Here is a 22,795-nt window from a genome sequence, read left to right as displayed (position 1 = left end):
CCGAAATATCTTTTGGATCTTAGGCCTAACTACGGAGATATTGTTGCCCTGCTGAGAAGGAATAAAATCATCTTTAGGTGGGAGTTTCCCCAAGGTCTATCTTTCAGTTTCAAAGGAAGGAAAATAAAAATAAGATCAGTAGAAGATAAAGTAAAGTTTTTGTATAAATACGAAGAAGATCTGCAGAAGGGACTTGGAAAAGAGCCAAGAGCATCGGATAGAAGATCATCAGATAGAGGACTAGAGCAGAGAGCATCGGATAGAAGATCACCAAACAGGGGAATATTGGATATATCAGCATTATCCTTTGGATTGGATCTCCCAGTGAACGTGTCACCATTACCACCAACAGAAGAAGAGCAAGCATTGGGTGCAGTTGGAGGAACATCAGCATAATTACATGATGGCGTTACAGGTTTCGAGCTGGAATGTGAATGGATTAAATTCTCCAGAAAAAAGGTGGGGAGTCTTTCATTTATTGAAAAAAGAACATTTGGACTTGATTTGTTTACAAGAAACACATGTGATAAGGCTACACAGGAAGATATTGAGTAATAAAAGACTGGGCCAAGAATTTATCTCATCAGATAAAGTTAAAAAAAGAGGAGTGGTCCTTTATGCAAAGGAGAGCCTATCACCGAAATTCATATTCAAAGATGACCAAGGAAGATTTGTTGCAATTGAAATTCAATCACAAGGAGAGAAATTCTTGATTGTAGGTATTTATGCACCAAATGAAGGAAAATCGGAGTTCTTTAAGAAGCTACACGAGACTCTGATGGATTGCATGGACTATAATATGATCTTGATGGGAAATATGAATGGAGTGGTGTCTACAAATATGGACAAGGCACAGAGACAGGTAGTCACCAAAGATGGTAGACTACCAAAAACCTTTTTTGACATGACTGAAAATATGGACTTAGTTGACATTTGGAGAATGAAGAACCCTCTGGGAAGAGAGGGAACTTTCTTCTCTGAGGTTAAATGACATGGACAAGAATGGACCAAATCTGGGTAACGAGGGGATTGGCTCTGAAGATCAGCAAAGTGGAGATTAGCCCCAAAACTTGTTCTGACCATAATGCGGTGAAGATGGAAATGAAATTGATGCCAATTGGTTCCTTTAGATGGAAGAACGATACTTTGTTCAGGAATGAAGAGGTGACCAAGAAGGCCCAAAAAACTCTAAGAAGCTATTTTGAGATAAACATGAATACTACAGTGGAAAAAAGAGTAATTTGGGACGCAAGCAAAGCGGTTATGAGAGGATTCCTAATACAACAGAATGCAATCAAGAAGAGAACTCAGAATGAAAAAAAGGATAAAATCCTGGGGAAGATAAAGGAAGGAGAGAAGAAACTGAGAGCAAAACCAAAGTCACAGGAGATTCTGAAAGAGATAAAGTTATATCAAGTACAATATACGAAGCTGATGAATCAGGAAATAGAATGGAAGTTTAAACAAATTGTTGGCCTGGCAAATGAAAAAAAGGCAAAAACTTAATACTATTACGAATTTGGAAGTGGAAGGAAAGAATATACAGAACCCAGTGGAGATCAGGAAGTGTTTCAAACAACTTTATACACAGGAGAAGCAGAAAGAAATGGACATTGATCGATTTTTGAAAATAAATGGACTACACAAAATCTCTCAGGAAAAACAGCTAATGTTGAATTACAAAATAACGGATCAGGAGGTGGAAGGGGCCATCCAGAACATGCAATTAGTTAAATCTCCAGGACCAGATGGTTTGACTTCAAGATATTACAGATCCTTGAAAGAATGGTTAATACAACCATTGAAGGACCTGAAGAATTTGAAGCAAATGATTCAGCAAAGGAAACACAGCCCAGAATAACTAAGGAGATAGTACAAGAATACTTGGCTAGTTTAGATGTATTCAAGTCTCCAGGGCCAGATGAACTGCATCCAAGAGTATTAAAAGAACTGGCAGATGTGATCTCAGAACCACTGGCAGTCATCTTTGAGAATTCCTGGAGAACAGGCGAAGTCCCAGCAGACTGGAGGAGGGCAAATGTTGTCCCTATTTTCAAAAAGGGGAAAAGAGAGGACCCAAATAATTACCGCCCAGTCAGTCTGACATCAATACCAGGGAAGATTCTGGAGCAGATCATTAAGCAAACAGTCTGTGAGCACCTAGAAAGGAATGCTGTGATCACCAATAGTCAGCATGGATTTCTGAAAAATAAGTCATGTCAGACTAACCTGATCTCGTTTTTTGACAGAATTACAAGACTGGTAGATGAAGGGAACGCAGTGGATGTAGCCTACCTTGATTTCAGCAATGCATATGACAAGGTGCCCCATGATATTCTTGTAAAGAAGCTGGTAAAATGCGGTCTTGACTATGCTACCGCTCAGTGGATTTGTAACTGGCTGACTGACCGAACCCAAAGGGTGCTCATCAATGGTTCCTCTTCATCCTGGAGAAGAGTGACTAGTGGGGTGCCACAGGGTTCTGTCTTGGGCCCAGTCTTATTCAACATCTTTATCAACGACTTGGATGATGGACTCAAGGGCATCCTGATCAAATTTGCAGATGACACCAAACTGGGAGGGGTGGCTAACACCCCAGAGGACAGGATCACACTTCAAAACGACCTTGACAGATTAGAGAACTGGGCCAAAACAAACAAGATGAATTTTAACAGGGAGAAATGTAAAGTATTGCACTTGGGCAAAAAAAATGAGAGGCACAAATACAAGATGGGGGACACCTGGCTTGAGAGCAGTACATGTGAAAAGGATCTAGGAGTCTTGGTTGACCACAAACTTGACATGAGCCAACAGTGTGACGCGGCAGCTAAAAAAGCCAATGCAATTCTGGGCTGCATCAATAGGAGTATAGCATCTAGATCAAGGGAAGTAATAGTGCCACTGTATTCTGCTCTGGTCAGACCTCACCTGGAGTACTGTGTCCAGTTCTGGGCACCACAGTTCAAGAAGGACACTGACAAACTGGAACGTGTCCAGAGGAGGGCAACCAAAATGGTCAAAGGCCTGGAAACGATGCCTTATGAGGAACGGCTAAGGGAGCTGGGCATGTTTAGCCTGGAGAAGAGGAAGTTAAGGGGTGATATGATAGCCATGTTCAAATATATAAAAGGATGTCCCATAGAGGAGGGAGAAAGGTTGTTTTCTGCTGCTCCAGAGAAGCGGACACGGAGCAATGGATCCAAACTACAAGAAAGAAGATTCCCCCTAAACATTAGGAAGAACTTCCTGACAGTAAGAGCTGTTCGACAGGGGAATTTGCTGCCAAGGAGTGTGGTGGAGTCTCCTTCTTTGGAGGTCTTTAAGCAGAGGCTTGACAACCATATGTCAGGAGTGCTCTGATGGTGTTTCCTGCTTGGCAGGGGGTTGGACTCGATGGCCCTTGTGGTCTCTTCCAACTCTATGATTCTATGATTCTATGAAGGAAGTCTGCAATGAAATATTGGAAGGGAGAAAGGCACCAGAGTCGTGGAAGGAAGCTTACATTACACTTATACCGAAAACAGAGACTGAAAAGACACAGCTCAAGAACTACCGCCCCATATCGCTGCTTAATGTGGATTACAAAATTTTTGCAGATATTTTGGCTAAAAGATTAAAAAAGGTGTTAGTAGAAGAAATTCATAAAGACCAAGCGGGCTTTCTCCCGGGCAGACATTTGTCTGACAACATGAGGAATATAATTAATATTCTAGAAAAACTTCAAGTGAATATCAATACTAAGGCAGTCTTGATATTTGTGGACGCAGAGAAATCCTTTGACAATATTTCTTGGAGCTTTATGAAGAAGAATCTACAGGGGATGGGGGTAGGTCAAGGTTTTGAAAATGGTATAGGTGCAATTTATTCAGAACAAAAGGCAAAATTAATTGTGAACAATGTAGTGACAGAAGAGTTTAAAATTGAGAAAGGGACACGACAAGGTTGCCCAATTTCTCCATTGCTCTTTATATCAGTCTTTGAGGTTTTGTTAAATATGATTAGAAAGGACCAAGAGGTTAAAGGTATACAAGTGGGAGCTAAACAGTACAAACTGAAAGCATTTGCTGATGACTTAGTATTGACTTTACAGGAGCCAGAATCTAGTACTAAAAGGGTATTGGAACTGATTCAAGAATTCGGACAGGTAGCAGGTTTTAAGTTGAACAAGATGAAAACTAAGGTTTTAGAGAAAAACTTAACTGTGAATGAGAGAGAGAAGTTTCAGGAGGAGACAGGACTAACATTGGTTAAGAAAGTGAAATATTTAGGGGTTAACATGACTGCCAAAAATGTGAATTTATTTAAGGATAATTATGAAAAATGTTGGATTGAAGTGAAAAAGGATTTAGAAATATGGACAAATTTGAAGTTATCATTGTTAGGCCGAATTGCTGCGATAAAAATGAATGTGTTGCCAAGGATGTTGTTTTTGTTTCAAACATTGCAAATTTTGGATAAGATGGACTGTTTCAAGAAGTGGCAGAAAGATATTTCCAGATTTGTTTGGCAGGGCAAGAAGCCTCGAATAAAATTTAAGATATTAACTGATGCCAAAGAAAGAGGTGGATTTGCCCTGCCAGACCTTAAACTTTATTATGAATCAGCTGCTTTTTGCTGGCTGAGAGAATGGCTGCTTCTTGAAAGCACTGACGTGTTGGATTTAGAAGGCTTCAATAATGCATTTGGTTGGCATGCATATTTGGGGTACGATAAGGTAAAAGCACATAAAGCGTTTAAAAATCATATTGTTAGAAAAGCATTGTTTAATGTTTGGATAAGATATAAGGATTTGTTAGAAAAGAAAACCCCAAGATGGTTGTCACCAATGGAAGCGAAGGCACAGAAAAAACTCAATATGGAGGCCAAATGGCCGAAATATTGGGAAATTCTGGAACAAGATGGAGACAGATTAAAATTGCAGAGCTTTGAAAAATTGAAAAACAAAGTGCGAGATTGGCTCCATTATTATCAAATAATGGAGGCATACAATCTGGACAAAAAAGTTGGTTTCCAGGTGGAAAAATCAAAATTGGAAACAGAATTGTTAGATCCAAAAATTAAGAATTTGTCAAGAATGTATAACTTGCTGTTGAAATGGAACACTCAGGATGAAATGGTGAAATCAGCTATGATTAAATGGGCACAAGATGTTGGACATAACATAATGATGGCTGACTGGGAACAGTTATGGACCACAGGTATGAAATTCATGGCATGTAATGCCCTAAGAGAAAATTTAATGAAAATGATTTATAGGTGGTACATGACACCAGTCAAGCTTGCAAAAATTTACCATTTGCCCGACAATAAATGTTGGAAATGTAATGAGACTGAAGGTACATTCTTTCACCTTTGGTGGACATGCCCAAGGATTAAGACATTCTGGGAGATGATTTATAATGAAATGAAAAAGGTATTTAAATATACCTTACTGAAGAAACCAGAGGCCTTTCTCCTGGGCATGGTTGGCCAATTGGTGTCAAAGAAGGATAGAACTTTTTTTATGTATGCAACAACAGCAGCAAGAATACTCATCGCGAAGTATTGGAAGACACAAGATTTACCCACCCGGGAAGAATGGCAGATGACGTTGATGGACTATATGGAATTGGCGGAAATGACTGGCAGAATCCGAGACCAGGGAGAAGAGTCGGTGGAAGAAGACTGGAAAAAGTTTAAAGACTATTTACAGAAATACTGTAAAATTAATGAATGTTAGAAAAATGTTGGAATGAAGTTATATGGCTTTAGTAGAAATGTTATAAGGAATTAAGTATAAATAGATTAATAGAGTATTAAAGGGAAAAATAAGGTTAGAATGTGTTAAGATAATTATAGGATAGAAAGCAGAGGAAGATGGAAAGGAATTGCTGAAACAATTAATAGAAGTGGAATACAAAAAGGGAAGTGTGAGGAGGTCATTGAAATAAGTGAATGAAAGATAAGATATTGAAATTGTTTGATGTGTTTTAAAATGTTTTGGTTTTGTTTTGTTAGTTTAATGTGTTAGTGTTATGTAGTGTTTTTGTATTGTATTGTTTATTTTTTTTGTAGTGTTTAAATTGTTGGAAAAGTAATAAATATTAGTTTCAAAAATAAATAAATATTAATATTGGTGTCGTTTCGACTCTTTTTATCGGTACAAGGTGATTTAATGAAGCCACTGATGAGAAGGGGATGCCCTCGACTGTCATGGGGGAAAGAGCCACACCAGCCAACTCTGTTTGAAGAGGAAAGCTTCTCAATATTCAAGTAGGCATGAAATTGCATAACAAATGGGAGTGATACAGAGGATTTGAGGAAGAAATGCTGGAAAGGTAGAGAGTGACAGACAGCATAAACAATCAACAAGGCAGAGAGACTGCACTCCACAGCCCTCATTTACATTTCTTCTTGTGCGCTTCAGAAACCTGAGTAAATATTTCATGCAAGCCAAAGACAAAAAGGGGTGTTTCTGGCCCAGGTCCCAGGATAACGATAATTTATTGCCTCCCCATTACATCTCTCTTTGGTTAATGGTGCAAGGATCTCCCAATTTAAAGCAGAAATGGAGTGCATCCAGATGATGATGCCAATCCTAACTCTGATGAAGGTTGGAAGAGCTGCATTGAAAGCTCCAAATAGACTCAGACTACAGTGCTCCAGATAGGAACATAAAGCTTAGGGGTCTGGCCAGGCTCACTGGGAAGAATATAGAAGTGCTCAGGTCGCAGCCTTTTGTTCTGGCCATCAGTTAAACTGTGAGTGCAATCCTATAAAGAAGTATAGAAGCAATCTACACTTCTGTCTACTCAGATGTAAGTCCACTGACTTCCACAGAGCAGGGATGTGGACAGTGGGTTGCAGTCTCATATCCATAATCTTTCACCCAAAGCTAATTGCATAAAATCAAAAGGGGTTATATTTCCATTTTATTATTGGGTTAATTGTAAGGCACCCAGTGTATGGAAATTTAGGCACTCTCCCTTTTTATACTTCTGTGATCCATCTCCCACTTCATTTCGGTAAGTCATTTCACCTGAGCTGGTCAGACAATCTGAGGGACTGCACAGCTTCCTTGCTCCCAAAATTTGTCATTAGCTCAATGGATTGTATTCAGATTAATTGAAATCAGTGGGACAAGATAGGCATGCCTTAAATCTCACCGGTTTCAGTGGGAACCTGCAGAAAACATAATCAGATCCAAGGCTGAGAATTCTTGAGCAATTGTCCATCACTGTTGTATATTTGCTTGGCCTCTTTTATAGGGGATGCACAGATGATCATTTCCACAGAGTAGCAGGAAACTACTCGGGCCCTAAAGAAGCCAGACTATCCTCCACCAGGGCCAGGGCTTTTTCAGTGATGGCTCCAACCTGGTGGAATGCTCTGTCCCACGAGACTAGGGCCCTGCAGGACTTGATCTCCTTCTGCAGGGCCTGTAAGACAGAGCTATTCCGCCTGGCCTTCAACTTGAATTACCGTAGCCTGATCCTCTATTCCCTTTCCCCTTTCCTTGCCTATGAAGAAACCCTTCTGGGACCCCACATTTAAACTCTTCCCTGGTCTCCTTGCTGGGCCTAGTAGGACCACCTTGGCCAGTTAGCCCTGGTGATCATTTGATGTTTACTGACTGGGGTCCCCCCATTACTCCTGAATTTTTGAATTTTGTTGACATTGATGCTACATGTATGTTGTATTTTATGCTGTTTTTATGCTGTTTTTAAGTTGCATTTTAATCAGTGTTTTATATCTGCTGTTAGCCACCCTGAGTTCAGTTTTTAGAAGGGGAAGGGCAGGGTATAAATAAAAATTTATGATTATATTAATTATTATTTTCCTCTTCCTACTACATACTTGTAATAAGGAGAAAGAGAGCCTTACTTTGCACAGGGCAACCTTGCTGAAGGAAGAGAAACTCTATGAATTTAACTAACCCTCAACACAACAGAAGAATGTTATTATAGCGTTAGAGGCAGGCAGCGGTTTTTTCAAGATGTTGTTGCACCATGTTAAAGAGCTACACACCTATATGGATGTGAAAACCCTACCTTTTCACATATGGAAAAGAAAACTATGAAAAGCATTTCAAAATGTGGGCTTATAAAGTGGGATGTGGGTGGATGTGAGCGTGGACATATTCATTGTCACGGACGCTACCAGGTAGATGTCTGCAAGTGTCACTCCAAAATGTATGCACATCTATCACAGCCGCTCTTGTCATTTTGATTGTTACAGAGCACCTCTTGAAGTGCTGCAGAACCCTGTGAAAAGAGTTTTGAATAAAAACCATGGCAGGAATGCCTCCATGGGCAACAATAGCTCTTTAACAGCATTTCTGCCACCTGTACATAGCTATAGTGCACCTTCATCTCTCCTGATCTCAACTTGAGTTTCCCATACAGCCACAGTATACTAAGAGAATTTGGAAACAAGTGGTCTTCTATTTTGGCTGGGGTTGGACTCTTCCCTCATATTCCACTTCCCTGATTTTGTATGCTTATTCCCCAGGTTTTACTCCAGATTCTACCTGGTGTAAATCAACTGTGTCTACACTCTTCTTAGAGCATTAGACTACATTTCATGTGGGTGAAGGGGAGTGGTTCTGCACTCCCCAGAGATTTTTGAGGATACAATCAATATCACACACCCACACACCCCATTGCCAGGACTGCCGATTTCTTTCTGTTTTCAAATGGGCAGATTGTGGGATAATGCAGAATCAATCTGCAATGAGCTTTTGTTTTCAGAATGAAACAAGTTCTTCAAGAAGCACTTTTCAGGGGCCAAAAATATGCAATAAACCTAGATTGTATGTGGAGTATGCAGAAAAAACAAGTCTCAATTGAATCTCGAATTAAATGTGGTGTGTACACAGAAAGATCCCCTCAGAAAATTAGGGAGTCCCTAATCTGCTTCAAGATGCCTTTTTAATAGTATGATCTGACACAGAAACATGAGAACCTTCACAAATCACCTCAATTTGCCACCTAATTCAGGGTAAACACAGAGCCGATTAATGCACACACGCACACACTTTCATAAAGTGATCATTCTCACACCTGTGAGATCTTCATATGTCCCTCAATCTTACTTATTTATCTGATGTTTATTTAATGTTCCAAATAATAAACATAAAAATGTTCTGTACCATTAATTTCAAATGATAGACAGAGATAAGTACCTCTAAGACACCTCATTTAATCTGTTGGCTTTTTTAAACTTAGAGTAATTAGCAACAATTAATTCCAGCCCCAAGTGTTCTGTTTCCAGTAGATGCCAATTGCAGGCAGATGAATGATCAGCCCACACAGAGCCTCTCATCACTGGTATAAACAGACTGGCATTCTTTGCATGACTTCAGAAGCAAAACTGGCAGCTCTCTTTTCACATTCGCTAGCCCTGAAGTTTGAGGGAAAGCCGGGGTATTTCTAAGTCCAACTCTGATCTGAAAATGTCATCACCTTCATCTCTTTAGCAGTGTGACAGTCACAGAAAAAATAACTTTCAGCTCTGTCACGGTCACTGTTCTTAGTCTTCAGAACCTCAACAACAAACCCATCAACAAAAACTAAATTCTCCTTTATAAGCACTGAAATACAGAAAACAAAAAGCCAAACCCCTTAGTTGTACTGTCAGACCTCCCAACGTTCTCTGTTTTCAAGTGACTGATCCACTTTTGCTTTCAAATATGACTTACTCTTTAACTCTTTGTGCCAGCCACATGCTATATCCAAAGGTGCTACTTTTAAAATCCTCTAACTATTCGATCCTGCTGCCTTCAGCTCTGCTGACTCTAATTAATGGTAAAGAACTTCTGTCTGCCCAGCACTCTTGACTCTCTTGCACACGGTTCATGCCAATAGCACACAGATTCTCATATCTTAGTCTCCTGCTTTTCACTAGTCTTTCCTTTCCTTGACCCCTTTCTCTTCTTCAGCTAGATGCATATTTCACCTACACCTCTCTCGAGTTCCTGTATTTCATTACTGGACATACTTCTCCCTTTCTTTAATCTATCTGCTTCTAGAATCCCTGCTTCTTAGCTTTCTTTTCAAAATAAACTTCTTCCCATCCAGCTGCCAGTCCCTCATCATTCCCTACCCAGCTCTTTCTGAATCACAGGCAGCTCTTCCCCTTCCCTCACAGAAATACTCCGTGGCTGACAACTTCATTACTGGATCAGCTGAACTTTCATAGACTACAGGCAAAACAATTGATATTAGAAAATTAACCCTAAAACCCTTTAGTCCATTGCTGTACCATCTTGCCAGCTATTAAGAACTGATGTAGACAAATTGCTAAGTTTTCCTAGCTATAACTTAAAAAGAAAAAGGTTTATGGAGCAACAACTATTGACAGAGCACTATCCTGGAAGGCAAAAATTCAGACGTCTCTCTCAGTGCTCTTATTTCCCCAATATTCTAGCTAATTATTTCCCAACAAATTCTGACTTTTGCAGCCACCAAATAGAACTAGGTTGCCTGAAGGATCCATCCAACAAGTATCAGAACATACCCACCATAAACTTACTGACTATATATATATATATATATTTATATATATATTTATGAGACTGCTTAATAAAAACTATAATCTGTGTGCTTACTGATCCAGCTATGCAAAGTATCTGATCCAAAGAATGAAGAGTCCATTGCCCAATCAAGACTTAGTGAATCTCAAATCTCAAAAATCAAGGACGAAGAAAACAAGTGTTCATTCCATATTTTGGCAACTGTTACTTTACAACGGGTCATAGAATAATAGAGTTAGAAGGGCCCCCGAGAATAATCTAGTTCAACCCCTGCAATGCAGGAATATGCAGCTATCCCATGCGGGGATCAAACTTGCAACCTTGACATTACCAGCACCCAACAATGAAGGACCAGTAGAGCCAAAACAGGAACTTGTGGAAGAAAAATTGAGATGGATAAACCTATGAAAGGAGTGAAGAGCTGAATAATAAAGCAAGGCATACAAATGAACTGGAATTTTCAAGAAAAAGTGATGCCAAGACAGACCAACAGATGCACAAAGAAACAGGATTAAAAGTCATTAGAGTGACAGAGAGAAAAGCAAAGATCACAGAAAAGAAGAACTGAATACAAAGGTGACAGGCAGGAGCCTATATTCTAAGTGGAATAAAGGAATGTAACGAGCTACATTTCTAAACTGTCAGTCAAATTAATAACAGCATCTACAGTCTGAATTTCCTTAGGTTCTTCCATTTGAAGGTCTAAAAAAATTCAATTTACAATGGCAAGTGAATTTCATTATAATCAGGGTGCAAACTTTTACCATTAGTGCCTGGCAGGTAAAAGGTAAAACTGTTTTCCTTGAAGTAGAATGAATTGATGCAAATTACAATTCAATGGTTTACAAAAAGAAAAAAACCTTCAGCATAAATATCTGGTGGAATCAGGCATAGAGGGTAGATGCAGATTAACATTTAAAGGTCCCGAAAGACATCCCTGCCCTTAGACCAATATCAAACATAAAATCTGTAAAACCATTTCCATGTTTGCATATTTTCTGTTCAACTAAGTTTTTTCCAAAAAATAGTGCTTGGCATGGAAAACAAAACTCACAAAGGAGTTGATATTGCGCATGCAGCTTCAGCGTGATCTGCAAATTTGGATTCTACAAACCCATACCTGAATGAAAATGTACTCATCCTGGACGACGAGAGAGCTTGTGTCAATAGAGTGCAAAAAAGGTCCGCTTTTGGTAGTCTCTGAACATTCTTGAATCCTACAGGTTATATAATGGGCATCTGTAATGGGAATAAGAAGAATGTATGTTAAAATATTTTCTGATAGTTTTTTATGAGTTGATGTTAAGCAAACACTCAGACCAGAGAATCTGACTCATCTTTCACCACCGACAGCCTTAAGTTCAAAACCTTATATGCACAGCCCAGGAATCCTCCCTGCTGAACTATGAGCATTATTTGGAAAACAAAGACGTTTCCCAATATATTCCTTTGCCTGCATTCCCTAGAATGTAGATTCTTGTAGCCTGCTATCCTAGATCCCTATCAACTATGGCTTTCCTACGACCCCCTATTACTTGCTTTCTGGGCTACTATTCCTGTTCCAGATACATATAATCCAGTTCCAGTCTACCTGTCCAGCATCTTTCATCATACTCCTGGACTTCATGCTGCCATTATAATCAACCTACATGAACTGGTTCCTTTGCCACATTTTTCTTATACTCCACAAGGCCTCGGGTATATTTGTTACTAAAAATGCATGATAAGAAACAGTTCAAGAAATGATTAATAAATGGCCTCAGCATTGCTTACACCTAATCAATATGTAAATACCTGGGCCATGTCCATGTAAATGTCCTGGTCCATGAAGGCAGCCCTGTTTAGGGAAGCTTTTAATGTTTGCTGCATTACTGTATTTTAATATTTTGTTGGAAGCTGCCCAGAGTGGATGGGGAAGCCCAGCCAGATGGGCGGGGTATAAATAAATTATTATTATTATTATTATTATTATTATTATTATTATTATTATCCAAAGTCCATCCTTCTTAACTGTATGAAAAGTATCAACTATGACATAAGCAGCAGTAGCTTTCTTTTTGAATGAAAACCTATCTCCTCTTCAGGTAAGTTGGAGTCATGTCTTGGATTCATGTATTCATGTATCTATTCAAATCTTAGACAAAACTGGCAAGCTTTGAATTGGTCGGTATCAATATGTGGTGATCGTTCACTAACCTTTTCCTATGCCCTGCATTTTGCCACACAGCCTTTCATTTTATCCAACAAGGTAGATAATCGGCAACTACTGTGTACCAAAGCAAAAGGTGCACAATAAGCAGGAATGAAAAATAGAGAAGGCAAACAGATGCAAATAAAGTACATGTGTTGACATGACAACCAACTGCTGCCTATTGGGAAATGTGTCATTTTGAATGCATTACACCAATAATTAAATGTATAGAAAAAGGTCACCTGCTTGATATTCACAGGGAGATAAAAGAGGTTCTCTTTGTCTGCCTTTATTTGTGACTTTGCTTCTTAGTCTGTCTTATTTATTTTACAAAAGAGTGTATGTTGAACATAGAAACAAAGCATCTTCAACCCTAGATGAGTTTAGATATAAACCGTAAGTTCAATTTTGGTTCTGCTTTGTGGCATAGATATTACAACATGTAGGTCCCCCGAAAATTAAACAAAAATTCTTACAAAAATTAAGGAATAAAAGTAACTTCATCTAATAAATAGCCACATTGTAGAAGGATGCTTTTAGAAAACATAGTGACAAAGTGAAAAGAGATAATGCATTCAGGGCTCAACTAATGAACTACAGTACATGTTTTTTCAACATAAGGAAAAGCTCATGGAAAAATACGAAGTGTTGTATTAAATGTAACACACAGCTAAATCCAGTCTCCTCCCCATTCATGCCCCATATATCTGTTCTGGCAATTTCCCTGTCCAAAGTAGATTTGGGGATGGCCTAGAGTACACAGGGGGACGGATGAGTAGGAAGAAATTTCTTTGCATTAGCTCTAACCTTTATACTACCGCCAATATTTTGTTGAATACCACCCCAAGAATGGGAGTGGTCTTATCCCAGTGCGTAGAAATCCAGGAATGGCAAATCAGACATGTTTAATATAGCTATGCTGAAACTGTTTTTAGAGTTAAGACAGAAAAGAAGACTGACCCTTGGGAAATCTGAAACTTTCATACTACTGGAACATTTAATACTACAGAAAAATTAATGTTCAGGAAAATAACAAAATACATTGAGCATGCAAGATGTCTGACAGAATTTGAAAACCACTAAACTGGGTTGAAATGATTATGCAGTAAGTGGCAAGTGTCTGGATTCTCCATCTAATATATTTGTTAACAGAGGATGTTGTTGTTGTTGTTTAGTCATTTAGTCATGTCCGACTCTTCATGACCCCATGGACCAGAGCACGCCAGGCACTCCTGTCTTCCACTGCCCCCCGCAGTTTGGTCAGAATCATGTTGGTAGCTTTGAGAACACTGTCCAACCATCTCATCCTCTGTTGTCCCCTTCTCCTTGTGCCCTCAATCTTTCCCAACATCAGGGTCTTTTCCAGGGAGTCTTCTCTTCTCATGAGGTGGCCAAAGTATTGGAGCCTCAGCTTCAGGATCGGTCCTTCCAGTGAGCACTCAGTGAGCATTCCGATTTCCTTCAGAATGGATAGTTTTGATCTTCTTGCAGTCCATGGGACTCTCAAGAGTCTGCTCCAGCACCATAATTCAAAAGCATCCAGGTTGTGTCATCTGCATATCTGAGGTTGTTGATATTTCTTCCGGCAATCTTAATTGGGATTCATCCAGTCCAGGATGAAGCTTGGGATTCATCCAGTCCAGGCTTTCACATGATTAATTTGAAAGAGGATACAAGACTTTATTTCAACCAGGGACACCTTATTTTTGGAATGTTGATTATTTTCACAGTCTGATATTAGAACTATACTAGTTTATCATCACCAAATCCTTTCTCCCTCTTCCTTATCATCCTAGCATTGTGATGAATAGCTGTACTCTTGGTTTGATTAACTTAACCTGAGGAGCTCAGGTTATGTCTACAGTCTACAAAACTCCTCCTTTCCTCCCTCCCTCCCTCCCTCCCTCAAACAGCCTGTTGGATTGTATGTCAGTATATTCAGTTTCCTGGAGAAAAGCCATTCCACACAGTTCTCATTTATGAATTCTTGGCCATAAGCTGCAGATTAAGTCATCCCCTTGCTGCAGTTGCCTGAAGTTAAAATTTTAACTGCTTAGTCTTCTGAGTTTATAAAGTCCCAATTGAGGATTGCACCTTACATTTGGGGAACATGTGAGTTTTGAAGTAGGCTCCTTCGCCTCAGGACCACTGGCCAAGGCAAGTTTTCAGGCAAGTGAGAAAATGCACAGAATCAAAGGTGCTAACAAGATCATTCTAACCTTTTTAACGCTTTTGATTGCTCTTGAACTTGAGTAGGGGATGCTACTCTTTCCTATACAGCATGTAAGGTTGAAGCAAGGATAATCTAGTAGCTGTGTGTCCTGTTGGGGGTTGCACAATGCAATCATTGATTCAAAGGCCACATGGGATGTAAACACACATTTTTGTGATGGGCAAATAAACTCCTCTCAGCTTTAATTGGAATCAAGTTGGCAACTGGAGCATAATTGTACAAAAAGAAATTTGCAGGGGGGTGGAGGTTGGAGTCAAGCATTCTTGACTTGTACGTTTTCAGTGACACATTCATATTCTCGTGATACTTTTTGAAGCCATATTCATGTTGCTATAATTCCACTAGGTAAACGCACTGTGGGAATGGGAGAAAGCAACGTGTTGCCTGTTGCCTACAGCTTGTTCGTTCAGCACCAAGCTGTGAGACTTCTCTCTCCACCCCATGAACAAGCAAAGGCAGCAGGGCAGCAACGACTGAACAAAACACACAAGATCCTTTTCTCGTGCAAAGTGAAAGGAGCTTTGAACGTCTTCCTTCCCACGTACAGGCTCTCCCCCCACAAACACTCCCCCCCCCTTTATCTAGACTAGGAAAATGATGCCAAGTCGTAGCAGATCTTGCCAGGCTACAGTGCATACACAGCCTTGGAACCACATACCCTCCTCCTTGAGTTCCATGAAGGAAGAAAGGAGAAATATGAATGTAAGAAATTAAGACAAAAATCAGTTGCCCAGCTGACCTCCCCACACCCCAAACCAGGCTGTAAATGGATAATGCATTTTTAATTATTATGATGCCAAGTGTGTGTGTGTTTTCCTGTGAGTGATGTTCCCATCTTTAAAACATCTAGTCCAGCCATCCCCAACCTAGTGCCCTTCTGATTTGTCCCACATTAAGGGGTTAGTAACCAATGCCAGAGTATAGGTGTTATCAGTGGTTGTTGGCTGCAAGAATGACAAATGCAGGCTGAGCAAGCACATAATTATCCTATTTTCAGTCTAAATTACAAGCACAGGAATAATTCCCAGGCTAGAAAACTCACTCCTCTGATTTCACTGAGGCGTTACAAGCTGGGGAAAATTCTTTTTCCAGCCTATTGTGTTGAACCGAAGAGGCATCGCATTATACACATCTGTTCTTAAAAAGTTATCCTTTTGAGGTGAAAAGCTGAAGGCAGAGTTCAATTGTCAAACTTTAATTTGAGTTGGGTCTGAACAGGCTATCAGCTCAGGAATACCATTTAATGCCACAACTCAGGCCATCTTCCTAACATGCAAGAATCTGAAGGAGGTGTGGGGGGGTGTTGTAAGCATAGTGTTTCTCCACACAAACAGAAAAATTATTGCTCCAAATTATTCATATGAATTCAAATTCAAAGTACCTTTCAAGAAACATGCTTAAAGGCAACCATTTCAATTTTATGCTTTGCATGAAAATATACAAAGCTTCTGCTAGGGATCTTGACGGACAAAAGGAATTCACTAACTGCATATTATCTGTTCAAGTATTTGGCTCCTTATTTTTGATGAAACAAAACTGATCCAGCTAGTCATCTGAAATTGAAACTTCTTATTTAAGAAATGTCTGCGTCCATAGTATCACACACCAGTTCAAGGAAACTCGCAGTTGTTTCTAAAACATTTGACAATCAGCTATTGGGTGGTGGGGGAGAGAAGAATATACTCCACAACAGGGAGATCACAAGGTTGTTTACTAGCAATACTGTGTGTCATGTGCATCAAAAATTCCTTCAACCTGGGATGCTGCCCTTGCAGTGTTGTAATTGAAAGGATGGGAAGCTCTGCACACTCTAGGAAGATCTCACAAACACTGTAGCCCAAGGGGCTGAGGCTTACAAGAGTGTGTGTAGAGAAGTATTTGGACCCTGTGTTCCTAATCATTTCTCGGGAGAACAGCAGTGTTTGAATACAGAATTGAACTAGGAGGAAATGAGTGGAGGTAAGGGGAATTATGAGTGTGCCAAGCATAATATGAAATTGTTTTATAGGTGTTTTTAATTGTTAAATTGTTTTGAAATGTTTCCTAGGAATCTATTAATAAATGGAATGGAATCAATTGATCAGTCAATCTGAATTGAGAGGGGATGAAGATTTGCAAATCCTAACTGCACCAGAAGTCTCATTTAGTTATCCAGCTATGTCAGTTGTCCATTTTCAACAGTTGCCCTCCTATAGCCATAAAGCCTAAACTACAAGAAGAAAGCAAGAATTCAGGCATTCATTGTAACAGGTGGGATGGCATTCTGGTGTGAGCTTTGTAAATCTCTAAACCCTGGCAGAACGAACTTTCAAAGAGAGTCATATGTATGGAGGAAAAAGTCATTATGGAAGCGTAAAGATAAAATCAGAGGTTCTCACAGATTTGATCAGTTAGAGGCCTCACACTGGTTAGGGAAAAATTTAGCACAAGCTTCACTGACATTTAGAAGTGAATGCAATTTTATGTTTTGGGTTTGCATTTTTAATGTTTATGTGCCATTAAAAATGAAAATTACATTTCAGGATGTTGAACAGCAAAACAAAGCATCTTTCTGAGGTGTTTTGTGGAGGGAGTTCTCCATATGGAGAATCATTTTCACAGATGCAACTGTAGTTCTTCTGCCCATTACAATACTCCAGACACAACAGATCTAACTCATGGATTTTTTAAACAATGATAGTACTGAAGTATTGAGAATAATTCAAACTGATTTAACATGTTTAAACCAGACCACACTTTCAATTACAATATTGGGATAAATAACCACTTTTATGGGTGAGTGCTTTTTCTTCCTGCTGACTGAAAAAATCAAAGCCAGTTGATCAATAACAGAGAAAACCCCTAAAGTCCTTGAGAATACAAGGATTTTCCCAAAGCATGAAATGGCAAATACCACTTCCTAGGCTAATTACACATGACACTATTTCCTCTTGAGATGGTGAGCAGGCTGGTGCTCACCCCAAACATGAATTTGGTCTTATGAGCAACCAAAAGGCTGGAAAGGATAATACTGGCCTCATTTTTCACTGACTATCATGGTGGTTGTGACTCAGCTCCTATGCTGTTGTGCAGAAAAAAACTTGGCAACTAACATTGTGCTTTACTTGCTGCTGGTCTTTAACAGAGCCCTCTGCCACCTGCAATTCCACAAAATGAGCCTTTTGTGGGGGTTGCCTTGGGTGAGGATGATGGGGTAGGTGGTGGAGGAAAGCAGGTTGTGTGAGCAGAATCCAGGAGGAAGGTCTCCTCTTTACACACTGCGCTTTCTTCAGTCATGCACACAAGAATTCAATTGGGGCACTTGCAGGGTCAACCCCCTCCCCTATGTGGAATTTATGTCCAATCCTTCATTTCTTCAGAACCACGTGGAATGAAAAAGTCTGTGCAATCGCAAGAATCCCCGTTGTTATGTAACTGAAACCTTGCAGGGGTGAGTTTAGAATGGGGAGAGAGAGAAAGAGAGAGAGAGAGGGGGGGGGGGAGAGAGAGAGAGAGGGAGAGAGAGAGGAGAAAGAGTTCAGTGTCTCCAGGTTCTCCTCAGTTCTCAAATTCTCCTCCTGAAGCTGCTTTGCTAAAAATAAAAATATCACCAAGGAACCAATAAGTGCATTCCAATGGCTTGTGTTGTTGCCATACAAGACGAGAAGCAAATAAGGCCTTTGCTCAAAAAGATGGATGGCCAAAACAATACAGTAATCAGTAGTTTCTAGAAATGCCATATTGAAAGGAGCAAGTATTGGTACTCCAGCTATAACTGTATCGGTAGTATAGGCTGGTGGCATATTCTGAAAATGAAGGAAGATGGTACAGGTAACAGCAGGGAAGGAGGAGACCGGCTCCCTGGCCCAGGAATATAGATAGATAGATGATAGATAGATAGATAGATAGATAGATAGATAGATAGATAGAGACATAGATAGATAGAGACATAGATAGAGGCAACCCCCAATTTGCATGTGGGTTACATTTGGGGTCATTGCATGCTTGTGTGAAATAGTGTGGAATTGAAACACCCATTCTGTCCCCGCCCTATCCCTGCCCCACACCGTCCCACCCCCATTCCACCCTTATAGTGACATCTTTTGTGAAGTTTCCAGGTCACTTCCAGGTTCAATGTGCGATCACACACATATTGGTCACGCCTAAAATAGGGGTGGCCTATAGATTGTTGGCAGGGAGCTTTATTGGCCATATGTGCATTCTCAATCTCCCAAGCATAAGTTTTCAGTCCTGGCCAAAGAGTTTTACTCTTGCTTTCTTTCTGATAGCTGTTGTTTTTCTCCAGGAATGAAACTTGTACTGTTGGTTCCCCTTGGAGTTTAAGGATAGAAACACTCAGCAAATTGAGCCTGGCGACCCACATCTTCCCTATCAATTAGAATGCAAATCAAGAACCCAAAACAACCCAAATGAAAATGCAGTTTCTCCCTCTCTGACTTTATAGACTCGGCGCAGAGACACTCACGTCCATCTGTTGTGCGAGCCTCCATGTGTACAAGGTCAGGCTCCTTGTCCAAACCCGTGACGGACCTGGGAGAGAAGAAGAAGAAGAGAAACAAATCAATCTGAAAGGCAGAATGCTGTAATAGCAAGCAGAGGTCAAGGCAGATAGGAAATGAAGAGGAGAAAAGCAGCTGGCTTCTTCCCATTTGAAACAAGCCACCCTGAGACTTGAATGGATTTAGTGCATGAAACAGCCCCATGAAAGGCAAGGTCCTTGGATTTAATACATAGCCTAGTTCAAAAAGCACAAAGAACAATAATGTCAGAGGCTTTAGATTTAATACCATTTCATCTACCTGTGAGAGGGTCTTACCTAGAACCTGGCATGGGTTTGGCTACTGCTTACTCATTAAGAATAGATCATTCTTTGTTTCTATAAAGCCAATTATTAGATTAGCACAGGCCCTCCAGAGCTGCTTCTTTCATTCAGCTGTCACAAACAAGTGTGCAAATGTATCATAGGCAAATATGAATGTGTGTGTTTGGGGAAGGGCACATGATTTACATGCAGTGGAAGTGAACAAGCTGTGTCTTTCAGCAAACCTCCTTCACTATTGCTGAACTATTTATTGCAGGGCTAACCCTACCATTAGGTAGAGTGGGACAATTGCCTTAGGCAGCCAGTGCTGGAGAGTGGGGAGCAGTGGTGATTTGTTGAAGGATAGCCTTCCCTTCACTCGCTAAGTTAGCCTGCTGCCTTCAGGTACAGTCTTCTCCCATCATCAATTTTGAAGTAAGATTCAGGTGCCAGCACAATTAGCTTCTGTACGTGGAAAAAGGGGAACACCATGTTCTTTGTCTCAAATGGTAAAACACCTTGGGTCATTCCTGATCCATTGAAGAATGGTAATAAGGCAGAATGTTCTTCTAATTGAATTTGCAGCCACCCTGTACTCTTTGACATATAACTCATTGTTCCCACAAAATGCTCCACTTCTGGCCATTATAGATGTGTGAAATTGGCCTTATTAGTTGTGCATCAATTTGGAGCTGGCTTTAGAAAAAAAATATTAATGATACTTATAATGACACAAAAAGGAGAAGTAATGCAAACACTTCATCTAATTATGCCAGAGGGCAATGTTTGTCGGTGGGCATGGGAGTTATTTCCCCTGTATTGTTTTGTGCTCTTTGGCATGCTTCATTTTGTACTAAAACATCAGTATTACTTTTGGGGGGGATGGGGCATATGCCCATCTGTGTGCATTTAAGGTCATGAAACTTGGGGCCATTTTAATCATACAATGAGAAAATGAGTTACATTCTACTCCAATGTGCAGCATTCGGGATTTTACAGCTAGCTAAAAGCATGAAGAACATTGTCTGAAGTTTCTCAGAAGGGTTTTTTACATCTATATCAACACACCCACAAGCACTTATAAGGGCTGGGCTCCTTTTCCAGCCCTTTTCAGGCTTTGCCCAAAAGAAGCTCAGGTGAAGGAACCCAGAGGTGGGCAGCATGAATTGTGGTGCTCCATTTCATGCAGGTGGCGGCTTTGACAGCCCAGCAGCAGGAGCCAAGCTAACATCCTTCCCAGTTAAAACGTTTCTTTTTAATTTGGCTTCTGAGCACTCCTAGATATTTTGGCTGCTGCATTAGTTGCTATTGCTTCATGCTGTCTGTTATCTTTGTATCTGTTTTCATTATGCAACACTCTGGTCTTATGGAGGAAGTGTGGGGTACAAATTATTTTACACAAAATAAGTTCATTCTTTAACCCAAACCTTCACATTTCACAAGTAAAATCAAGGACACGTCAAGGTTCCCCCTTTACATGTATATCCCTGCCCCTCTCTTCTTTCTAAGAATCAAAGTCAGTTTACCTGTGGTTTCCAGAGCATCTCCCAACTAGGCATTGCCCAGTCCCAGACTATGTACGCAACATGCCTTTAAAGTACAGTCGTACCTCGGGTTAAGAACTTAATTCATTCTGGAGGTGCATTCTTAACCTGAAACTGTTCTTAACCTGAGGTACCACTTTAGCTAATGGGGCCTCCAGCTGCCGCCGCACCACCGCCACACAATTTCTGTTCTCATCCTGAAGCAAAGTTCTTAACCCAAGGTACTATTTCTGGGTTAGTGGAGTCTGTAACCTGAAGCGTCTGTAAACTGAAGCGTCTGTAACTTGAGGTACCACTGTAAAGTTAACACACATTCTTTGAAACCTTGTGGCGAATTGTAGCTCTGTAAGGGACGCGGGTGGCGCTGTGGTCTAAACCACTGAGCCTCTGGGGCTTGCCAGTCAGAAGGTCAGCGGTTCAAATCCCCATGACAGGGTGAGCTCCCGTTGCTCGGTCCCAGCTCCTGCCAACCTAGCAGTTCAAAAGCATGCCCAAAAAAGTGCAAGTAGATAAATAGGTACCGCTCCGGCAGGAAGGTAAACGGCATTTCCATGCGCTGCTCTGGTTTCGCCAGAAGCGGCTTAGTCATGCTGGCCACATGACCCTGAAAAACTGTCTGAGGACAAACGCCGGCTCCCTCGGCCAGTAAAGCGAGATGAGCGTCGCAACCTCAGAATCGTTTGCGACTGGACTTAACTGTCAGGGGTCCTTTACCTTTTTAAGGGTAAAGTACAGTTTCCAAGGGGGTTTTGTTTTGATTTTTTGCGAGGAGTGCCTTAATTGTGTTATAAATGTGTGGTCTGGATGCAGACCCAAGCCTGCTTAGCAGCAGCAAAGTAAAATATCCCTGTGCCTTCAGACCACTTGCATAAATGGCTATTTCTTGAAAACCTTCCTAATTCCCAAACGGCACATTTCTGAAGAATCAGATATTTTCCACAGCACAAGGTGTGTTGTTTGTTTCTCCCTCTGGGCTCGTATTGTTTCCAATGGGCTCAATGTTTTCACATACTCTGCAAAAGCCTGACCTGCACAAGCTTTTCAATCAAACGTGTTTGCAAACCAACCTTAACAGTTTTCTTCATTTCTTTAAAATAAATAATGTATATGGCATCATGTAGCCTCTAAGGGTTTAAGTCTTTTAAAAAGTACATGTTTAACAGAAGTGTCCTCCTTGCACACAGACACACAGACATACACATTGAAGAACAGGTGTGAAGAGGGAGATATTTAGCAGTAGACTTCCTGTAAAAGGAGGAGGGATGAGGATAGCCATTTTGTGACTGAGCTTTACTCACATCAGACAACATCTGTCATCTAGTGCCCACTTGCGTCCACACTGCTCACACATTATTGGATTTTTAAAAATAAAAAATGGCCTAATTATTTCAAATTTATCTACCAAAAATATGTACGTCATGCATATAATGCATATACAAGAGTCAAGCTGCTATATTTCTGCAGGATAATTGTATATTAGTAATACTTATTTTATACAGCGATGTGCATTGCT

At 40.3% G+C, this 22,795-nt stretch overlaps 1 protein-coding gene across 1 annotated transcript in view; it reads right to left on the bottom strand.

Annotated features, from left to right (window-relative positions):
* Positions 1 to 22,795, bottom strand: part of SORCS3 (sortilin related VPS10 domain containing receptor 3) — a 445,632-nt gene that overhangs the window by 120,488 nt on the left and 302,349 nt on the right. Inside the window, exons 6-7 of the mRNA XM_081005898.1 lie at positions 19,403 to 19,467; positions 11,634 to 11,752 (exon numbers count right to left, since the gene is read on the bottom strand). Of these exons, the coding sequence (XP_080862024.1) occupies positions 11,634 to 11,752; positions 19,403 to 19,467 (184 nt within the window). The remainder of the gene's footprint in view (positions 1 to 11,633; positions 11,753 to 19,402; positions 19,468 to 22,795) is intronic.

Source organism: Podarcis pityusensis (genome assembly GCF_964106645.2).
Source record: "Podarcis pityusensis genome assembly, chromosome: 5".
Classification (NCBI taxonomy): domain Eukaryota; kingdom Metazoa; phylum Chordata; class Lepidosauria; order Squamata; family Lacertidae; genus Podarcis; species Podarcis pityusensis.
This window is presented reverse-complemented; position numbering and strand designations above follow the sequence as displayed.